The sequence below is a fragment of the Camelina sativa genome, chromosome 14 (genome assembly GCF_030686135.1).
Source record: "Camelina sativa cultivar CO46 ecotype springtype chromosome 14, ASM3068613v1".
Lineage (NCBI taxonomy): Eukaryota > Viridiplantae > Streptophyta > Magnoliopsida > Brassicales > Brassicaceae > Camelina > Camelina sativa.
The window spans coordinates 16001722-16021538 of record NC_141893.1 but is presented as its reverse complement, the minus strand read 5'-3'; the positions used below and the strand labels follow the sequence as shown (position 1 = coordinate 16021538).

The following is a 19817-nucleotide window of genomic DNA, read 5'->3' as shown; positions in this document are numbered from 1 at the left end:
TATATAAAACTTTGTTGGATAGATAAAGGGAGTTCTATAAACTGAACTGTTATTTGCTCTGCTATTTAACTTCTCTACAGTACATGCTTTTCTTTTTTTTATCTCCCACACAAATTACAAACAAGCAAAGACCGTCCTTTTCGCCATATGAAAATCCGCGGTAAACAACCGATTAAGAAAGAAAGAAAGAGAGAAAGAAATAAGAAAAGAAGAAACTGCGGATGGATTTATCGACGCGTTCTATTTGGCATCTCTTTGTTTGTATTTTTAGGCTTTAGCAGCTTCAGCACGAGCAGTGGCTTTGTTGGCAATGAGCTGCTCGTAAAGATCTCTGATCTTCAATCCAACAATGGTTTGGAATAGACCAGTCCCGTTGTTGCTACCAGGGAAATCAGCATGCTTGAGCATTTGTTGAGTGACTTCTCCATAGAATTTGGTTGACAGGTTGCTCAGATGACTCTCCACGTAAATCAGCTCGTCCAGTCTATCGAATTGCCCATCCATCTCCAAAACTGATACCTGAGAAAAAGAAAACGAGAGACCAGAGCTAAGAAACAAGACCATATGCAAATAGTCTAGTTGGTAACTCATGAAATGAAATATAAAACATGAACAACATAACCTATGGTTAGAGAATGAGAACTGAATGACTATGTGATTCTATATGCATTTATATAATATTTATGCGGTCACACGGTTTACTTTTGGTTACTCCGCAAGATTAGGGACAATTACATGCATTTTCATTGATTTCTCACAATATATATGTCATTATGCAATGTGTACCTCATGGTCAAAGTAGGAGTCAGGTTCGTAGTTGAACTTGATGCCAGGGTACGAGCAGGTGAGTTTGCGGCCGCAAGGGATCCAAGAGATGGTTGAACCTTCATCAAATAGGTAAACCGGGCTAAAGTATTTCACACCTTCCTTCATTATCAATCTCACTCTCAACACTTTCCCTTCATTGTCATCTGGAATCAACTGCGTAGGAAGCACTTCGATGACCGCATCCGCGTACTGCTTTTGCGGGTCTGTATAAGCCATTGATGATTTGGTAAACCCGATCAAAAAGAAAATGACATGGGGATTACACCAAGAAAGTAGAGTTTTTACCGATGAATGCATCGAAGTCGGGCTTTCGTGCTTCGATACTCGCTTTGATGCTCTCCAAACTGTGACCTCTTTCAGCCATGTCCCTCTGTGATCATTCGGATTATACAATGAATCAAAAACGTTCGAATAGCTGGTACAAATGTAGGTGAATTATTCAAAGACACGCACCTGAATTTTCCAAGCGAATTTGACTTCGTTGCTGATGTCTAAGTAGATACTGAAGTCAAGTAAGTCTCTTACTCTCTCATCAAACCTTCACAAGTAGAGATAAATATTATTATTAAATTTTATAAAACATTACAACTACCCAAAACTATATACTTAATTATTCGAATTAAACGGTGTCACACTACATGCATAGGTTCGAAGATCCATCTTTTAATATTCTGATATTGATTCGTAAATAAAATCTAAGTCCAAGATTCTCAATCATCCAAATTCCGACAAGATAAGAGACTTCCAAACTCGAAAATATGAGTTTGTCTGAGAGACAAAACAGAGTATGTGTGTGGCTTACATTGGGTGAAGACCTTCGATGACAAGAATCTTAGGAGGCTGGATAAGCTCAGGTGGGTCAAGAAGTCCAGTGACATGGTTGTATATCGGTTTCTCGACGGCGACACCACTCTTAAGAGCCTTGACTTGCTCATACATGAGATCAAAGTCATTGGCGCGTGGGTCCAGAGCGGTGACCTTTTGCTCTTTGCGACCGTACCTGTCCAAGGAATGGTAATCGTCAAGACAGATCACGGTGGTGGTGTCGCTGATGAGTGTGTTGGAGTCAGGGTTCCCGCCTTTCGGTGGCTTGGCAGCACCACCGAAGACGCTGGTGAGCCTCCGCATAAAGGTACTCTTGCCGCAGCCAGAGTCGGCAGCGAGCCCGATCACGATGGTTTCTTGTGAGCAAGTGATGAGAGTGTTGAATCTACGGTTGGTTTGAGGTTGACGACGGTAGAGGAAGACTTGTTTGGAGGAGGATGAAGAGGTTAAGAAATGAGTTGAATTGAGGGCTTGTGTTGAGTAGATGGTTGAGACAGCCATTGTTGTTTGTTTTCGTTTGGTTCCTCTTCTTCTCCGCCTTAAGCTCTCTCTCTTTTTGTTTTAGTGTATTTGTGAGCTCAGGTTGAGTGATGAGGATTTAGGATAGAATGAAAGAAATGTGGGTAACGATTTTTGATTTTATGGGTTTTTGTGTGGTGATGTAAAGATGTGGTTTTTTTTATAAATAATGGAAATATATATTTTCTTTTCTTTTCTTATTATGATGGGGAAAGAGAGAAATGAGAGGAGGACAATGGGTCTATAAGAAAAACAGATGTCAATTTGCAAAGAAGAAAATGAGTTTTGTTTTGGTTGTGTGATGAGTGGCTCATGTGTTTGGTCTCTTGAGGTAAAAATTACTTTGTAATGTTGTTTAGTCTCTCTATGTTTAAGATAATTGTTGATAAGATAAGAGGATAATGAAACATTTCTAGCCAATAGAAACCAAGCAACATATTCTAATTACTATATGAAGTGGTAAAATATAAGGCTAAAAAGATGATTGGGAAAAATTTGAGTTTGGGAGAGGAGGAGTGGTGGAGTTGCCGATGAAGTGATAAAACTAACAGGGCATGGAGGAAGACGCTTGCTTGGTGGTTGTTTGATTATCTTTTTTTGGGCGTTTTGGATATTTGAATTGACACGTGGGAGATTCTAATTGGAGTGATGGGGATTAGGTGTTTAAGGTCTGAAGATGAAGGAGAGTGTGATGTGGGTCACATTGACACGTCGTCGTATATCCCCTTTTAGGCTTCGAATCTTTATGGTCTTTGCATGGGAAAAGAGCCATTTCATACCCCTATATCTCCAAAAGTGTGAATTGCTGCATGTATAATTAATGAGTGTTAATTTAGATATATACTCTAATACATTTCAAATTTCATATTTGTACTTACAAAATTGAACCAATTGCACAGTCCACGTTAACAGATTTAAGTCAACCGTTAGAGATGCTGACTCAGAATCCACGTGTGTATTGACGTGCCATAGAAAATGCAAAACGACGTCGTTTTGTTATGTTTTCTTCCCAAAAAAATGTTGAAAATCCACAATCAGGTGGTTCGGAGTCAAAACCTCACATGTGTTTAGCGTAGGACGTAACCAGTTGATCCCACAACAATTCTCGATAGTATCCTACAAATGTATTCATATAAACCTATGGTGGCATCCATCGAAATCGAAAAAAATTGTGGGAAATTCACACTCCCATGGATCGACCCGCATGCTTAGATATAATTAGCGTAGGACGTAACCAATTGATCCCACAACAATCGATCTTCTTCTTCTTCTTCTTCTTCTCCTCTCAAATCCTGATTTGTGGTTTATATGGGGTTTTTTTCCTTCTTCTTCTCTGTAATTGGGTTCGATAAACCTAAATAATATTCTTTTTCTTCTTCTCTGATACCGAGTTACAGTGATTGAGAGTGGATGAGCGATTCAGAGGATTTCTTAAGAAGTGTCAGGTGTGGAGAAAGTGTAGTGATGAAGACATTAAACACGGTTTGTCCATTTGGAGAACATGTAAGTGTGTTTTTTCAATTTTGGATATTGTTATGGACCAGCCTGGGCAAAATACCTGGATCCGAAGATCCGATCCGAAAAACCCGATCCGAATCCGTATCCGAAATTGTAAAATACCCGAACGGGTTCTAAATCTCTAAATCCGAAAACCTGAACCCAAACCTGATCCGAACCGAAATCCGAACGGATATTCGAATATACCCATATTATTAATATATAGTAATAATATATTAGTAATATTTATAATTTTAATAACATAAGTGTTCAAAATATTCAGTTTTTTAGATATTTTAGATAATTTGAAGTATTTAAACTGTTTATTAGTATATTTGGGTAAAAAATACTCTAAATTTTCAGATATATTGCATATTATTGAATAATTTAGATTAAATTAGATACTAAAATTTTGAGTTTTGTGAACTTCGGGTAATCCGAATCCGAACCGGAAATACCCAAACCGAGCCCGATTCGAACCCAAAATCTAGAAATATCCGAACGGGTCTTATATCTCTAAACCCGAAAATCCGAAATACCCGATCCGGACCCGAACGGGTACCCGAATGCCCAGGCCTAGTTGTGGTTTTGTCATTTTCGCATATTGTTGTGGTTTTGTCAATTTCACATTTGGTTGTGGTTATGTCTATAAGCTTTAGATAAATGTTACAGGACAACATGGGTCATGTGTTCAAGTGGACGGATACATGTATGGTTCAAGAGATTGAAGACTTGATAGAGAAAGTTAATAAGCTTGAAGGAGCTTCGATGAAAATGGAAAAAGACTTCAATGTTTGTGAATCAGAAATTGGCATTTTGACAATGTATACTTGTGTATGTGAGGCTGTGGTTGAGAAGGAGGTTAGAGAGTTGAAAATGCAGCTTCGTAGCTTGAAGAACATCGTAGTGTTTGCTTTGGTGATGATTTTCTTCTTTAGAAAGATGGCTAGCTACATGAAGTATATGTGAATACATGGTCACACATACCAAGTATACTATTGTATACTCAACTACATGAAGTATATGTATTACATGGCCACATGTACTCTTATTCTATACCCTTTTGCAAACATACCCGTAAATCAAATATATTGTTTTGCTAAAATGAATTTTTTGTATATTTATCTTTTATATATTAAAAGTAAATACAGTGAATTTTGTTTTTGTTGTTTATATGTTATTTTGAGTATGTAAATTTTAAAGTAAAGAGTATCTAAAATTTTGTATAACATTTACTATGCAAAATTTAGAGTAAAGAATCATATACTCAATCTTTTGCATATTATTTTCTAATGAAAGTAGTTGAATTTGATTTTATTGTTTTTGTAGTATTTAAATAATCTGATTATCAGAGATATGAAAAATAATTATAAATGATTTTTATTTATTGAAAATAATTATAAATGAATTTTATATATTGAAAATAATTATAAATGATTTTTTCTATCTTGAAAATAATTATAAAATTTTTTATTTAACTATTTACTTTAGCTTGAAAAATAAAAAGTAACTAATTATACAAATGAATATATTAGAGTTATATAAAAATATTTAGATATTGAATAGAATATGTCTATTAATCATGAAAACCCATAATTGATTGAGTATAATAATTTATTATTTTAAATTTTAAACTTTTAATTTTTTTTTTTTTTTCTCAGTGTTGGTCAACGCTGGAGTCAACGTCGGTCTTCGCCGGAGTCAGTCAACCGGTGTACTGGATTATATGTTTATGGTGTTGACTGCATAACGTCGTATAGTTCATGCATGTGGTCATGTAATGCATATATTTCGTGTAGTTGATTATACAATAGTATACTTGACATGTGTGACCATACATTGTACGATACTTCATGTAGCTAGGCATATTTTTTCCTTTATCTTTTGAATTTGGTTTTAGTGGATGTATGATGTAAGGACTTATGTGTTGTAGTGAATGAATGATGTATGATGTTGTTTGAATGAATGATCATATAGCTTTATTTTAAAAAAAAGCTCATAAGACATATGGCATTGATGAAAACATGTTAATAATCTTGTCTTAAACCAAGTTTTAAGAAATCTCCATAACAAGGCATAAAAAAAGAAAAACAAAAAACAGACCATAAGTCCCATAACAAGCATAAAAGCTTACAAATTATAAGTTAGTCTTGTGTTGCTTGTGTTGCTTGACTTCCTTCACTTGCTTGACTTCCTTGAGGTCCTTGAGTTGCAATTGATGGCTTTTTCTTCTTCCTTGGTGTCTTCCTTGGTGGTTTGTATCTCTCGACTCCAGCATTAGGACACTTTAATTTGTTGTGTCCAGGGTAATCACATAGACTACAATGCATGATCCTATTCTCTCTACTAAGCTTCTTCTTCTTTTTTGTAGGAGACTCATGCGTTGCTTTCTTCCTCTTCAGCTTTGGTTTCTTACCTTTCCTGTTTTCAATCTGTTCAACTAAAGCAGCAGGTGGCACCACAACAGAACCAGATCTATGCCAAAACAACATACCATTAACGGGTGCAATCGAGTCACTATAAATACATTGCTGTCTCGAGTTCAAATACTAGTCGATAATGTAATCTTCACGATTAAGCTTCTTCTCGGTGATCACACGTAGAGCATGGCGACATGGAATTCCACTCATATCCCATCTTCTACAAACACATGTCCTCAGCCTAAGATTCACACTATAGCTTACACCACACTCACGAACATCGAATCTACCTTCTCCACCTGGGACAAATGAGCAGTACTTTATGTTCTTAGCTTCTTCTTCTAAGATCTCTTTTGCCCTCTCAGTGATTCGACCTGTATACTGACTGGCCGCAGTCTTCCTCAAATCAATACGCACCATGGTTCTTCTCCTAATAGTCTCCAACATCTCAACCATTGGTATGTATCTTGCTGGATCTATGGCATTGTTGAACGACTCTGATATGTTGTTGTGAACATCAACACATTTGGTTGTAGGTGAACAGAAAGTTAAGCTGCAATTCTTCGGATTTCTCTGCATAATGGCATCATACAATCAGATATCATAGTTCCTTGAATTTTCCAAATTTGCTTCATATTCAACCACCGTGTAGCTTTCTGCAACTCGCCAAAACAGAGTCTTCACTTCATTTTGATTAGGGAAAACCTTCTTCAAGTTACCATAGATGTGCCTAGCACACATCCTATGTTCAATATGAATCAACACCTTGTCTACTGCATTTAACAAGCCCTACAAATGAAAAGTAACAGATTAGATCACATTCAAATATCATAGGCCAATAAAATGTAAATGAAATTAGAACAATAACTTACCTTTTGTCTATCAGAAATAACTGTGAATCCTTGACCCTCTTGTAGATGAAAATCATCTTTTAGCTTACTTATGAACCATGTCCAGTTCTCCTCATTCTCAACATCAACAACAGCCCAAGCAATGGGATACAAGCCATTATTAGCGTCCCTTCTAACAGCAGCTAACAATTGCCCTTTAAATGTAGACTTGAGAAAACAGCCATCTATACCAAATATGGGTCGACACCACATTGACCATAACCTGCGGATCACATCAACACATACATAGAACCTTCGAAATATTTCTGATCCATCATCACCAATGATAGTGTCTAACTCCACAGTGGAGTTAGGATTAGTCCTACAAAAATATAAAAATGTGTTAGAATATGGAAACAATCATAAACATTTGTTAGAATATGGACACAATCATAAAAAAAAATAACTTACGCAAGTATTGCATCTTTGTAATCTCTAAGCCTAGAGAACTGCTCTAAATGGTCACCGTGAATCATCTCTATTACTTTTTTCTTCGCCTTCTTGCATACACCAGGAGTGATCATAATATTGAATCTCTTTTGGACCTCATATTGTATAGCTTTTGGTGAATAATCATGATTACACCTTATCTCATCAATAAACATCTTTGCCACCACAACCGACTTAAGTAACCAACAATACCCATCAAAAGTGCAATTGTGATCATTTTCATATGTCTTAAGAACCCACTTGCCAATGGGGTTATGAAATAAACAGTAACACCTCCAATGACAACCATCCATTGAACAAACAACTCCATTTTTTTCTTTTCCCCATCTATCAAGCTTAATATTGTATCCTCCCTTCAGAGCATAATCTATCAAACACTCTTTGAAATCTTCTAGAGTGTCAAACACTTGTTTGAACTGTAGCTGACCACTACCTTTTTTGAATCTTACAAACTTCTCTCCCCCACCTTCATCATCCAAGTTTGGAGGTGTGTCATGGTAGTCAAAATTCGGGTCTTCATCAAGAAAAGAGGCTACATTCCTCTCAACTCGAATCTCTGCATCACAGGGCTCAGTAATCTCCACATCATGAGGATGCTCTGATGACTTAACCATAAATACATCAACGACTCCAACCCAGCTGGCCGCATCACACATCTTTGTAAAACTCATATCCGAATTACACAACCTCTTCCGTTCCTTATGTTCCTCAAATGGAAACTTATACCACAACATCTGCCCATAAATTCCTTCCCCTTTAAACTCATTTGACACCTTAAAAAAGAACTCTTCCGGATTACATGTTATAGTTATCGACTCTAAACCTTCGAGATAAGCAATGTCACCTCTATAATCCTTAGCCCAGTATCCTCCCTTGTAGACATTGAATTTCACTTTGGTATCACTACATCATGAAATCTAAGATCAAAACCTTAAAATAAAAGCTAAATTGAAATCAAACTTTGAAATCTACTTCCATTTACCTTATCTCTTCGTTTCGTCTCATTCTTTCCTCTCTCCATTCGAATTGATCACCTTCTTCGTCCATCTCCGTCGGTTCTCTCGTCGCCGATTCCGGAGAAGTAGAAGGAAGAAACACAAAATCGGGATTTGAGAGAAGAAGAAGAAGAAGAAGAAAAACCCTAAGATTTTTAATTTTTCCCCAATTCAAAACGACGACGTTTCATTTAATTGGGACTTAGATCTTTTTAGGTTTATAAAGATAAATTTGTATGATACTATCGAGAATTGTTGTGGGATCAATTGATTACGTCCTACGCTAATTATATCTAAGCATGCGGGTTCGATCCACGGGAGTGTGGATTTCCCACAATTTTTTTCGATTTCGATGGATGCCACCTTAGGTTTATATGAATACATTTGTAGGATACTATAGAGAATTGTTGTTGGATCAACTGGTTACGTCCTACGCTAAACACATGTGAGGTTTTGAGTTTGAACCACTGGATTATGGATTTTCGACATTTTTCTGGAAAGAAAACATAACAAAACGACGTCGTTTTGCATTTTCGATGACACGTCAATACACATGTGGATTCTGAGTCAGCATCTTTAACGGTTGACTTAAATCCGTTACTATGGACTGTGCAATTAGCTTAATTTTGTGAATATTTAAAATATATTAGAATACATGTCTAAATTAACACCCATTATTTATACATGCACCAATTCATGAAATGTACACTTTCGGGAAATGTACAGACATAAAATAACATTTTTCCCGAACCACTTGACCTTTTCTTGCATTTATAGTATTTTTTTTCTTTCGCTTCCCTTAACAATGGTCAATGGGCTTCAAGCCTTGAGCAACCAAATTAGTTAAGACTCCAAACTTTTATTCACCGTACGGCTATTATATTACACGTAACAAAATTGCATTTATTACAAGAGATGACATCGGGATTGTAAAATCATGGTTTATACTTTATCGACCGCGTTAGCATCGGCACTTTTTGCATATTCTTGGACAGAAAGTGAAAGTAGTAATCCACCATACGTTTCAATTTCAACCGTGAAAAATATTAAGGGTTGCTAACGTTACATTGACTATGTATACCAAAACACATTTAGTCGCTAGTAATACTTTTCGTCGAAAAAATCCCAAACGTTCGGAGACGATACTGTTACTAAAGGTATTACAGACCAGAGAAGAACAGAGTAAAAAAAAACCTAAAGAAATGGCCGAAATCACTCTCTCATGCTTACTATAGTTACTAAAAATATACCTCAATCAACACAACGCATCCAATGGTAAAATGGTAATTACATTCATACGAGATACACATATTTCAAACCTTTTTTATCGCAAGGGAAAAATTACCATCATCCTCCTCTCTTCTCTCCTTTTCACTTGTTTCCCCTAAAGTAGAGGTAAATTTTCTGCAGAGCCAAAATGAGAAACCAGATCAGTTCATATGTTTACCGGTTTAATCAACGTCAACAGTTTTTGAAGAAACCATGAAAAGTATGATCAGAGGCTTACCTGAAGAACCCATAGACTCAGAAGGGACTCCAAGCAGAATAGACCGAAGCCGATAAAGTAGAAGATCTGCGATCATTCATTAGGGTCAGACACATTGAATTATATTGTAGGCTTCGTAAATATAAAACGAATGTCCAGCTCATACCCCGGCTAATAAACTGTCTGACATGACATCAATTGCTGCAAGCACACCCCTGTTGATCAAAAAGAGAATGGTAACAATGTCAATCAATCTCAAGCCAAGAAAATATAGATCAATATAGAGCATTATTTAACAAGGCTGTCAGGTTTAACTGTCTCAAAAATTTGTACAGAGGTGAAACACAGCTAATTCTCACTTATACTGGTTATCATATCGTTCTTAAGTTGCAAGTCAATATTAATAAACCTATCAAAACAATTTAGAACTATCCCAGTGAAGCCCTCACCAGACTACCGAGCTACATATGAAGTACCAGAATATCATGGGCTATGGTTGGAAGGCTTACGTTAATGACTTTCCATGGAAAAAGATCGGAGGGGCAATGGCGGCAACGATACAGAAGCCAATGTGAATCTGAAAAGAGCCAAGGTCAATCATATGGAAATTGGGAAGTCTATCTGCTCAAAGGTAAGATATAAATTAAATCTGAAAATTTTTCTTATAAACTCACCAAGTAGGTGAAGAAAAACCAACCAAACTTCAAAGCGCTGTCAGTCCTACAAGGTCATAAAAAGCATTTCAATGTCTTGTTGAAGTAGTATCAATGCACAGTGACAAACTGAACTACAAATGTAATACAACCATTGGAAGATAACAGTTAATAGGAGTGTTACCTCATGGCTCGGTAGAGAGGCCTGTACCATAGAACATAGGAAAGTGGACATCCGATCAAGGCATATATCGTGGCAAGGAAAAAGATTTTGACACCTATCATTAATATTTCAAAATCAGTGTTAGTTCAACCAAAACCGATCAGAGCTTCATAATAACAATTACGTAATATATTATAATATAGTGTAGGCTCACCTCCGCCTTTAATCCAGCAGACCATCGTTGCAATGACATTGAATACCAGACACAGAACTATACCTGAAATTTTAAAACTCCAACAGTCAAATACAAACCCTTCAATTCAACACATTCGGTACGTGTCATAAAAAAAATACAGAAGAACTATATTAGACATACCTAACCAACTAGCAAACGCCAGATACTGCAGCTTTTGAGCATGAACTGGTATCTCGTTAGCAATGTCATGGTGCATGATTGGGAAAAACGGTGGCCAGTTTTTATCATCTATCTGCACACCAGCTGCAACACAAATTTAATTACTATGGTTAGTTATCATCCACCAAGACATATTTACCAAGATATATCGTTCGGAAACAAGCCAAAACTAATGAATAATATCATCATCAAGTTGCCATCTGCTTACATTTAGCAATAGCTTCCTCTCTTCGCTTGATATCCTGAGTGAACATTATGCAAAAGAACATCAATAAGCAAAAATTTTAAGAACCACGGTGAAGATATGTCTGAACGAATTCATAACAATGTGTGGTGATACTAACCATTTCTTTCTTCCTAAGCTCTGATTCCCAGTCAGCAAGCTTTCTCTGTTTCTGTGAAGAGTCCTGCATCAGTCAAACACCCATATAAGATGAATCCAAGTGAGAAAAAGGTTCATGAGTTTCGTAGACATATAAACGTCATTACATTCATATTATCCAATGGGATGTCAACAGTAGCATCAAGGCTTTGGCCAAATCCAACTGGCCTAGATGCAGCAGGAACCCTTCCACCCCCTTTCTGCAAAATTAATCAAAAAAATTACAAAAATCAGTAAACTATCAAATGTCAAGTACCAAAATAACACAAAGAATCAGCCAACATAGAGTTTGATTCTCCAAAAACTAAACGAGTGAGTCACACAAGCATCACTGATTTGTAAAAACCACCCGAAACAAATTACTAGCTAACACTACTCATTTCTGGAAAATAGTAAACCTAGTTCCAGATCCAATAAATATAGGCCAGTATCCCGAAGAAACATTGAGAGATCCATAACCTAAACACTGTTATTGAGATAGAAATGAGCCTTCCGTAATCAAACTGACATTACACAGTCCTCAGTTTCTACTAGATTCGATATGCACGAACTAAAAAAAAATACACGAGATAAGCGAGAGATCTAGATTCCTATATCGTCGCGAACGCAAAATAAAATCCCAAAACCGACAAATAGAAAATAGAAAACGAAGATTCAGGGGGAGAAAAAGAAGGAGAAAGAGAGAGAGAGAGAGAGAAGTAGGCATTTACCGAAAAAGGATTGACGATTTCTTCTTCTTCCTCATCGAAAGGGTTGGGATCGTGGTGGCGATTCATTGTTAGTTAGAGATCCTCTCTAGATTTACGAATCTGGTAGCTTTGTTTCCGATAAGATCGCCGAGATCCGGCGAGGAGTTAAGAAAGAAGAAAAAGAAAGATGAGCACCGACTGTGAAGCGAACTGATATGGATGGACCGCTTTTTTTACTTTTCTCTTTTCTCTCACATACTACATACATTATGAAACGCGGGATTTGGAACTATTGCTACTTACGAAACTACCCCTGGGCCGTTTAGGTTATTTGTTCTGGATTTTATTTAGTAGGCCCAACTCATTATCTTCTTATATCGCTATATTATTTTCACAATTTTCAGTATTAGGTCTAGTAGAGAGAGAGAGAGAGTTAAAACAAAATATCATCAGTCACATACATAAGTAATCTTTTATATATTATAAAGAATTGAAATTTTTATTAGAAAAAGAAAATAAATCTTTAAAATACAATAATAAATTTTAAAATATCATGAAATTATTAAAGAATAAAAATAAAAATGTCTATATTATCTTTATTACCAAACATATTATATACACCTCACTCTATTATCCACATAATCAAACAAATATTTTTTTTGTCATCGTAAAACTTATTTTATAAAAAGTAATGTAGGCCGGATGCCACCCTGTGGGTATGGCAGATCCACAGTGTAAGTAGGTGGGGCACGTGCCACACACTAATTATTATGTTTCATTTAGTAATTATGCACAATAAATATCTGTTGGATCAGTTGGTAATAATGATTAGTAGTTTAAAGGGCAGGTGTAGTGTTTGATGCTTCCTGTTAACCGTTTTTTTTAATCTTTTTGTATCTTTTTGTAGCATATTTTTATCATATGTATATCTTGGATCTGCCACTGTCCTGTGGTACTTTACATGCATATTGGTGAATTCTATCTTTTTCTTTTCTATTGAGTAATTGACTGGTTGGTTCTACATTTTATCTTCCGAACGTATGTACGGACCGAACTAGACAAACTTGTGCATAGTATGGAGGCTAGAAGCAGTATAATTAGGGGACTACAAAAAATTTTGGGTATAATTTTTTTTTCCATAAAAATTATGATCAAATTATAATGCGTGTATCAGTGTATGATTACCTTAATTGTTTTTGTTTCAAACTTTTAAAATTTCTAATTTTGTAAAAACTTCACGAACTCTTTTTGTTTTTCTTGTCAAACAACCTCACTACCTTTTTTTTTTAACAACCAACTACTTTCGTTAAAAATGTGATTAGGGTTCATTACAAAGCAGAAGTGCCCTTTTTGCAACAGCATCGGCGGTGCGACTCCTGTCTCTTAGGGACAAATTAAAGGTACAAACAGAGAGCAAAGAGGTAAATGAAGGATATCTAGTATAATCTTGTGAAGTTCCTTAGAATGGATCTTCAAATTGAGAGCTTTGATCATTGTTTGCAAGTCTGATTCAATCGCAACTCCAACTGTTGTGAGAATTGCTCCAACTACTGTGAGAGTTGTTATTGCTTCGATGGGTAAAACCCGATTCAATCGCAACTCCAACAGCTGTGAGAGTTGATATTGCTTCGACTATCAAGGGGAACTGACATGGTAGGAAGACAATGAGCCTTAACTAAACGGGAGATCAGCTTGGTCTCTGAAGATCCATCCAAACCCCGCCTCTGAGTTCACCGTCCAAGCAGCATGCGTGTAGCAAAAAACTGTGTGTGTGGGTGCAGTGGTTCTCGATCCTCACCAAGGTAAGAGGTACTTGTTCGATTTTCTTTTACTTGAGCTTTCTGCCACTCTTTAGCTTTGGTAATTGCTAATAGGATTGCTTCATCTGCCTGGATTTGTTGCTTGCTAAAAATCAAGCGATTACGAGCGGTCCATATAGTCCAAAAGATCCAAGGGAATAAAGGGCCTTGACCCACACCAGTAGGTGGGAGGCTAATCAGCTTAGATCCGAATGTATTTCCCGTTTTAACACTCTGGATGAGCTCAGGATGGAGAGGTTCTTTAAATGGTGCTAGTTTCCAAATCTAAGAGGCAAAAGGGCAATGGAAGAAGAGGTGAAGTACAGTCTCTGAGTTCCCACAATGTGGGCACTTAAATGAATCATTAATTTGTCTATCCAAGAGATTCTCACCCATAGAAAGGGCGTTCTGTGATGCTTTCCACAGGAGGAGTTTTGCCTTGGGGGAGCACTAGGTGGACCAGATGCTGGATTTCAACATGAATGGCTCAGTTGAGATTTGTTGGGGTTGATCAGGACAGTCAGAGTCATCCTCCTTTTTCTCAACTTGCTTCTTCAAAAGCAGGGCTTCATAGTATCTTGACTTAGTAGAGTATTGTCCGTCATTTGAAGATAACCAGCCCCAACTATATGTTCCCCAGTTCCTACTTGGTCTTAGTTTTAAGATATCTACCTTATATTGAGGAAGGACCTGACGTAGAAGATCTCTGTTCCAGGTCGTAGAATTTGGTAGTAAAAAAATTGAGACAGTGAGGTTCTGGTGAGCTTCAATGGGTGGGCTAATCGATGATAAAGCTAGTGAGATGGACATCCATGGGGTCCTCCATAATGGTATGGATACTCCACTCCCTATCAGGCGTCCCAAGTGGGGTTTAAGCAGGTCCCTTTCAATACAGATGCTTCGCCAAACATGGGAAGCAGAGGCTGGGGCGGAGTAATCCATATAGAGGGTATTTCTACAATATTTGCCTAGAAGAACTCAAGCCAAGAGGCATGTTGGGGTAGAAAGGAGTTTCTGACTGTTCTTAGCCAACATAGCATCATTAAAGATTTGGATATCTCTAAATCCTAAACCTCCATCTTTGAACGATTTAGTCATTTTTTCCAAGATAACCAACACATTTTCTTTTTCCCATCTATAGAATCTCACCATAAGCGAGTTAGTGCGGATTGAAAGCGTTTCTATAATGAATTGGGGAGCTTGAAGCAGGACATGGTATATGAGCAACCAACACAGACTTGAGTGAAGTTAACTTGCCAGACGAGGAGAGGAATCTAGAGGACCAAGTGAGTGCTCTATGTTTGATATTTTCTACTATGCCACTTAACATATCTTTTTTCTTGCGCCCAAAAAGCTCCGGTAGACCTAGGTATTTGCCTTGACCTCCCTCTTTTGATATACAGAGTTCCCTTTTTACTCTACTTCTCACTTCATTACCAGTATTGGAGGAGAAAGCTATAGAGGATTTAGCATGGTTTATCTGTTGACCAGACGCCTCCTCATACCTCTTTAGAATATTTATCAGGGGCCTGCAACTTTGTTGATGCCAATGATAAAAGAACATAATGTCATCCGCAAATAGGAGGTGATTCACCCGGGGACTTCTTTTAGAGACATGCAAACCCACTAGGCTCCCGTGAGCTTGCGCGTTATTGCAGAGACCAGAAAGGACCTCACTGCAGATTATGAAGATGTATGGAGAGAGTGGATCGCCTTGCCGAATACTCCGTTAGGGATTCACCAAACCCTTAGCCTGCCCATTGAGAAGGTATGAATATGACACTGTAGTTATGCATTTCATGATCAATGAATCTGTTGGTGATGAAAGTCCATTCTGTCAAAGGCAGCTTTAGTAAAGTCTCATTCTAATATGTCATAAGCCTTGCTCAGTCATTTTTGACTGCCATAATTTTGCATCCGATGTCTTTAAACAAGAAAGGGCTTCATGTGTAATCAGTACATTGTCTGATACTGGCCTTTGAGGGACAAAAGCTGACTGATTTTCTGATATACACGCTGACAGGATCAGTTGGAGACGGTTTGCCAAGAGCTTTGCAATGATCTTGTAGTAGATGGAGCAAAGCGCAATGGGTCTATAATCAGAGACTTTTTTGGGGCTAGTAATATTTTGTATGTGCCTTACATGGGTATGGTTTATATTCCGAGGAAGGGTGCCAGAGATAAAGAAAGCTTGAACTTCCGCAAAAACTTTATCAGTCACTGAAACCCAATTAGATTGAAAGAAACTGGCAGAAAAGCCATATGGGCTCGGTGCTTTATCCGGATGAATGGAGAAGCACGCATGTTTGATTTTGCTTGGGATAGGCATTTTGATAAGATGTTCATTCATTTCAGGTATGACACACGAATTCATGGCTTCATAGACTGTAGGGGTTCTTTTTCCATAGGTGGAGGTGAAAATGTCCTGGAAATAAGAGGATATAAGTGATACTATCTCTTTTTGCTCGAACACAGGTTGGTCATGTTCTTTTTCAATAATAGAAATGTTGTTTATTCCTCTTTGTCCTTTGGTTGCAGCGTGGAAATAGCTGATATTTTTGTCTCGCAGGGCTATTTATAGTTGACAACTTCACTGCTTCCAAAACTCTTCCTCTTTTTGGTATGCCTGGATCAAAATATGATTTATGGAGTCAATTTCATCTTATCTACAGGTAGAATCACTCATTGCTTCCTCCAGTTGTTCTATCAGTTCCAGTATAATAGCTTGACTGTTATTGTGATGTTGTTTAGACTAGTTGATGATGGCTAGGCGGCGCTAACAAAGTCTCTCTTCAACCTTTGCATTTGGGAGGGAGTTCCAAACCTAGACTATCAAACTTTTAACCTCCTCATTATCCCTTAAGCGCTTGTCGTATCTAAATAAACATCTCCTTTTCTTTTTGATAGGTTCAAAGGAGGTTACCACCGGTCTATGATCTGACCCTTCAAACTTGAGGTACTCACTACGTCCCGTCGGATAAGCTATGGCCCATGCACTATTTGCCATAACTCTATCAAGTCTACACTTAACAAGGTGCGTGTATCTCTTGCCTCTCCAAGATAGGAAGTTACATGTATGCTTCAGGTCATAGAGGTCACATGCTGACATGAAGGATCTAAGGTCAGAGAAAGATTCTACTGACCTAGACGGTCCACCTGCTTTTCATCTCTATGGATGATGTCGTTTAAATCGCCCATTAGGATCCATTGTTCATCTCTATCTTCTGCTTGAGCGTGTAAAGAGTTTCAAATCTTTGTTCTTTTGGTTCTATTTGGTTCTCCATAAACAAAGATAGCAAAAAATTGTTTTCCTTTTGCTTTAATCTTGGCTTTGATGTAATTTTGACAATAGTTGATGATCTCTATCTCTAGGTTATCTTTCCACAATAGTGCTAACCTACGAGAAGCTGGGAATAGAGGGGGAACTAAGAAGCTTTTTGGATACTCCAAAACGCTGCAATTTATTTAGGACAAACTCAATAAGGTTTTTTTTCTCCATAAGGAAAATCAGGCCAGGAAAAATCTTTTTCTTTATGTTCCTTTACTCTCTGTACTTTTATGGGGTTCTCCAGCCCACAACAGTTTCAGCTCACCATTCTTAAGGAAGAGGGGGTAGTGGATTATGAAAATCCACTCTCTTGTTCTTTAATGAAGGTATCAAACTAATATTAGGGGATGGAGGGTGAGGAAGCAGATTTAGAGGCTCTGGTTTTGCTTGAACTATCTCTTGCAAGAGTATCTTTTCCTAAGTTTATTTTTTTAGGAGACCATTCTGTAAGATTTATTTTCTGTAATTTAGCACCTGGTACTGATAAGGTTGATATTCTCCTGTTTTATGTAGTGGGGGTGCCCTCTTCCTCGTTTAACACACAATCCAGCTTCAATACCCAAAATAGGGAGAACATCGGTGGGGACTTGACTCGATATGCGGGGGTTCTCAACCATCTACGGTTGGGGGTGGAATCAGGTGCATTTTTAAGTGTAGAGGCAATGATTCTTGCAGTCGTCTCCTCCATTAAGTTTTTTGATTCGCCTTGGATGACTCTGAGTTTACGATCTGCGCTTTCAGTAGGATTTACACAGGAATTGTATTGAACGGTAATCTCCCTCAAGTCACCTGGTCTCTGGTTGGGACCATAGAAGGTGGGGTTCTTTCAACATTGGTAGTCAAGATTTTCCTCACCTCAGGGACTTTGAAAGGGAAGGAGGTTGTGAGAGATTATAATCTCTTTGGTTTTGTTCGAGTGGTGGTTATCGAGGCATAGATGATTCAGAGTTCTCATTTAGGGGGTGTAGGGAGGAGTGGGATCTTTCTCTCCACTACAAGTTCCTTGGTTGGGCTTCTGTGGGAATTCTCTCTCTATTGCGATGCCCGTTGTATTGACCCTTATTGGAGGATCTTCAGAATGAAGCCTGGGATCTAGAGAAATTTTTCGGGGGGGGGGGGGGGTAAGTAGTTCCTACGGTTATCATCTTCATTTCTACAGTTGGATTCAAATTCCATTCTCTCATAGGGTCTCTTCTGTGGGATTGAGCTTCTATGAGAGTTGATACTTCTTGCAGGGCTGTGAGATTGAGCTCTTGGGTATCTTCCGGAGTATAGTAATTTTTAACAGTACCATGGGAGACAGGGTTTGAGGCAGACTGAGCAGGTAGTGAGCCTCCTTGCGGCTCCTCTGGATTCTTAAACCTGGACAATTCTTATTTTCATGGGTAAGCCTTAAGCAATATTGGCAATGGTTTTTCAACTTTTTGTAGTTCAGGTAGACAAGGGTCTCCGAGCCAGTAGAAAACTCTACCACTGACTCTTTGATTAAAGGTTGGAGCCCATCTAGCATGACTCTAATATTTGCATAGTTCGGGGAGATATCCATCTCCATGACCTCACCTAAATCTTCTCCTATTGTTTGAAGCATAGTCGGCTGCCAGAAATGCTTGGGAAGACCCTGAACCTGCACCCATAAAGGGATTTTTGATAGGAAGGCTTCGGAGATAACTGTTTCCCACCTTTGCAGAATGACTATCCACTGGTTAAAGTGGTATGGTCTCTCTTCTAAAACTTTTTGGAGATCTTCCTCATAGTTAAAGCGGAACTGAAAAACACCATATCCTAGGTCTGAGCCTCTCGCTTTTCCTTTTAGATTCCAGCGGTTCACCAGGAAAGGCAGGATGGCCCATAGATGTTGTCCAGATGGATTTGTGAGGCGCCCAATGAGGGTGAGCAACTTCTCTTCGATTAGGGCAGAACAATCGAGTTCAGGGGCTTATTTCTTTCTTGGTGGTGGGGAGTAACCTCGTGCTTTTCCTTTACCTTTCTGGTACGTAGGGATTCTGTTGTTCATACTTTCAGGGTATTGGTTAGACAAATTAAAGGCAAGGGTGGGGAGTTAAAGATGCAGAGAGAAGGAGCCAAATATGTGAGAGTAGGTTCTGGCGTCGCAAACATAAGAGAAAGGTAGCTAACAGTAGAGATGGTTGAACGGAATTACAAAGGAAATTAATCTTGTTGTTCTTCAGGGGCGGAAGCAGGGTTTGAAGGTTTGAGTAAGAGGATGGAACGAAGAAACCATTAAATAAATTTCTAACGGTTGGATAAAGACCAGTATATGCTACCTTTTTTAGCAAAAAAGAGTAAGTGAGATTTGGTTAAAGGCTTGCATCTTAGTCCTTTGGAACTGTACCTGGCAGAGTTTTCCACCCTCTTTATAAATACCTAAGTTACATAAACTATGTCATGTGTCCATTTCTCACTAACTCTTTGTATCAAAAGTATCACGTTTTAGACATAAAGAAAAAAATCAAAACA

The 19817-nt window shown here is 37.9% G+C and overlaps 2 protein-coding genes, 1 long non-coding RNA gene and 1 pseudogene across 4 annotated transcripts; 1 reads left to right on the top strand and 3 right to left on the bottom strand.

The window, feature by feature from the left end:
• Positions 1-32: 32 nt before the first annotated feature.
• On the bottom strand, positions 33-2761 carry LOC104743714 (phosphoribulokinase, chloroplastic). Its single transcript, XM_010464760.2, has 5 exons — positions 1631-2761; positions 1282-1366; positions 1114-1198; positions 787-1031; positions 33-519 (listed from the first exon to the last, which is right to left on the bottom strand). The coding sequence occupies exons 1-5, from the start codon at positions 2152-2154 to the stop codon at positions 268-270; spliced, it is 1191 nt and encodes a 396-aa protein (XP_010463062.2). The 5' UTR covers positions 2155-2761; the 3' UTR covers positions 33-267.
• Positions 2762-5813: 3052 nt separating this feature from the next.
• Positions 5814-8476, bottom strand: LOC147928286 (uncharacterized; annotated as a pseudogene).
• A 1038-nt stretch (positions 8477-9514) lies between these two features.
• LOC104741800 (secretory carrier-associated membrane protein 4) lies at positions 9515-12513 on the bottom strand. Its single transcript, XM_010462722.3, has 12 exons — positions 12234-12513; positions 11631-11723; positions 11486-11548; positions 11350-11383; positions 11103-11225; positions 10941-11003; positions 10748-10841; positions 10585-10630; positions 10420-10487; positions 10077-10125; positions 9932-9997; positions 9515-9828 (listed from the first exon to the last, which is right to left on the bottom strand). Exons 1-12 carry the CDS (start codon positions 12297-12299, stop codon positions 9796-9798), a joined length of 798 nt encoding a protein of 265 aa, XP_010461024.1. The 5' UTR covers positions 12300-12513; the 3' UTR covers positions 9515-9795.
• A 5033-nt stretch (positions 12514-17546) lies between these two features.
• LOC104741799 (uncharacterized) lies at positions 17547-19817 on the top strand. 2 transcript variants are annotated; one of them, XR_015579493.1, is made up of 6 exons: positions 17547-17978; positions 18081-18663; positions 18770-18830; positions 18930-19050; positions 19153-19228; positions 19338-19817. It is a non-coding gene; the product is annotated as an uncharacterized LOC104741799 (long non-coding RNA). The 2 variants fall into 2 exon arrangements; XR_015579494.1 differs by lacking the exon at positions 17547-17978 and having other exon boundaries at positions 18533-18663; positions 18775-18830.

Bases quoted from the DNA above. Each gene is read 5' to 3' on its own strand.
- LOC104743714 (XM_010464760.2), bottom strand. From the start codon at position 2,154: ATGGCTGTCTCAACCATCTACTCAACACAAGCCCTCAATTCAACTCAT. The intron at 1,367-1,630 runs GTAAGCCACACA...CTACTTGTGAAG, and splicing joins ATCGAAGGTCTTCACCCAAT to GTTTGATGAGAGAGTAAGAG. The intron at 520-786 runs GTACACATTGCA...TCTTTTTCTCAG, and splicing joins ACTCCTACTTTGACCATGAG to GTATCAGTTTTGGAGATGGA.
- LOC104741800 (XM_010462722.3), bottom strand. From the start codon at position 12,299: ATGAATCGCCACCACGATCCCAACCCTTTCGATGAGGAAGAAGAAGAA. The intron at 11,724-12,233 runs GTAAATGCCTAC...TTAATTTTGCAG, and splicing joins AAATCGTCAATCCTTTTTCG to AAAGGGGGTGGAAGGGTTCC. The intron at 9,829-9,931 runs GTAAGCCTCTGA...TTGGCTCTGCAG, and splicing joins TGAGTCTATGGGTTCTTCAG to AAAATTTACCTCTACTTTAG.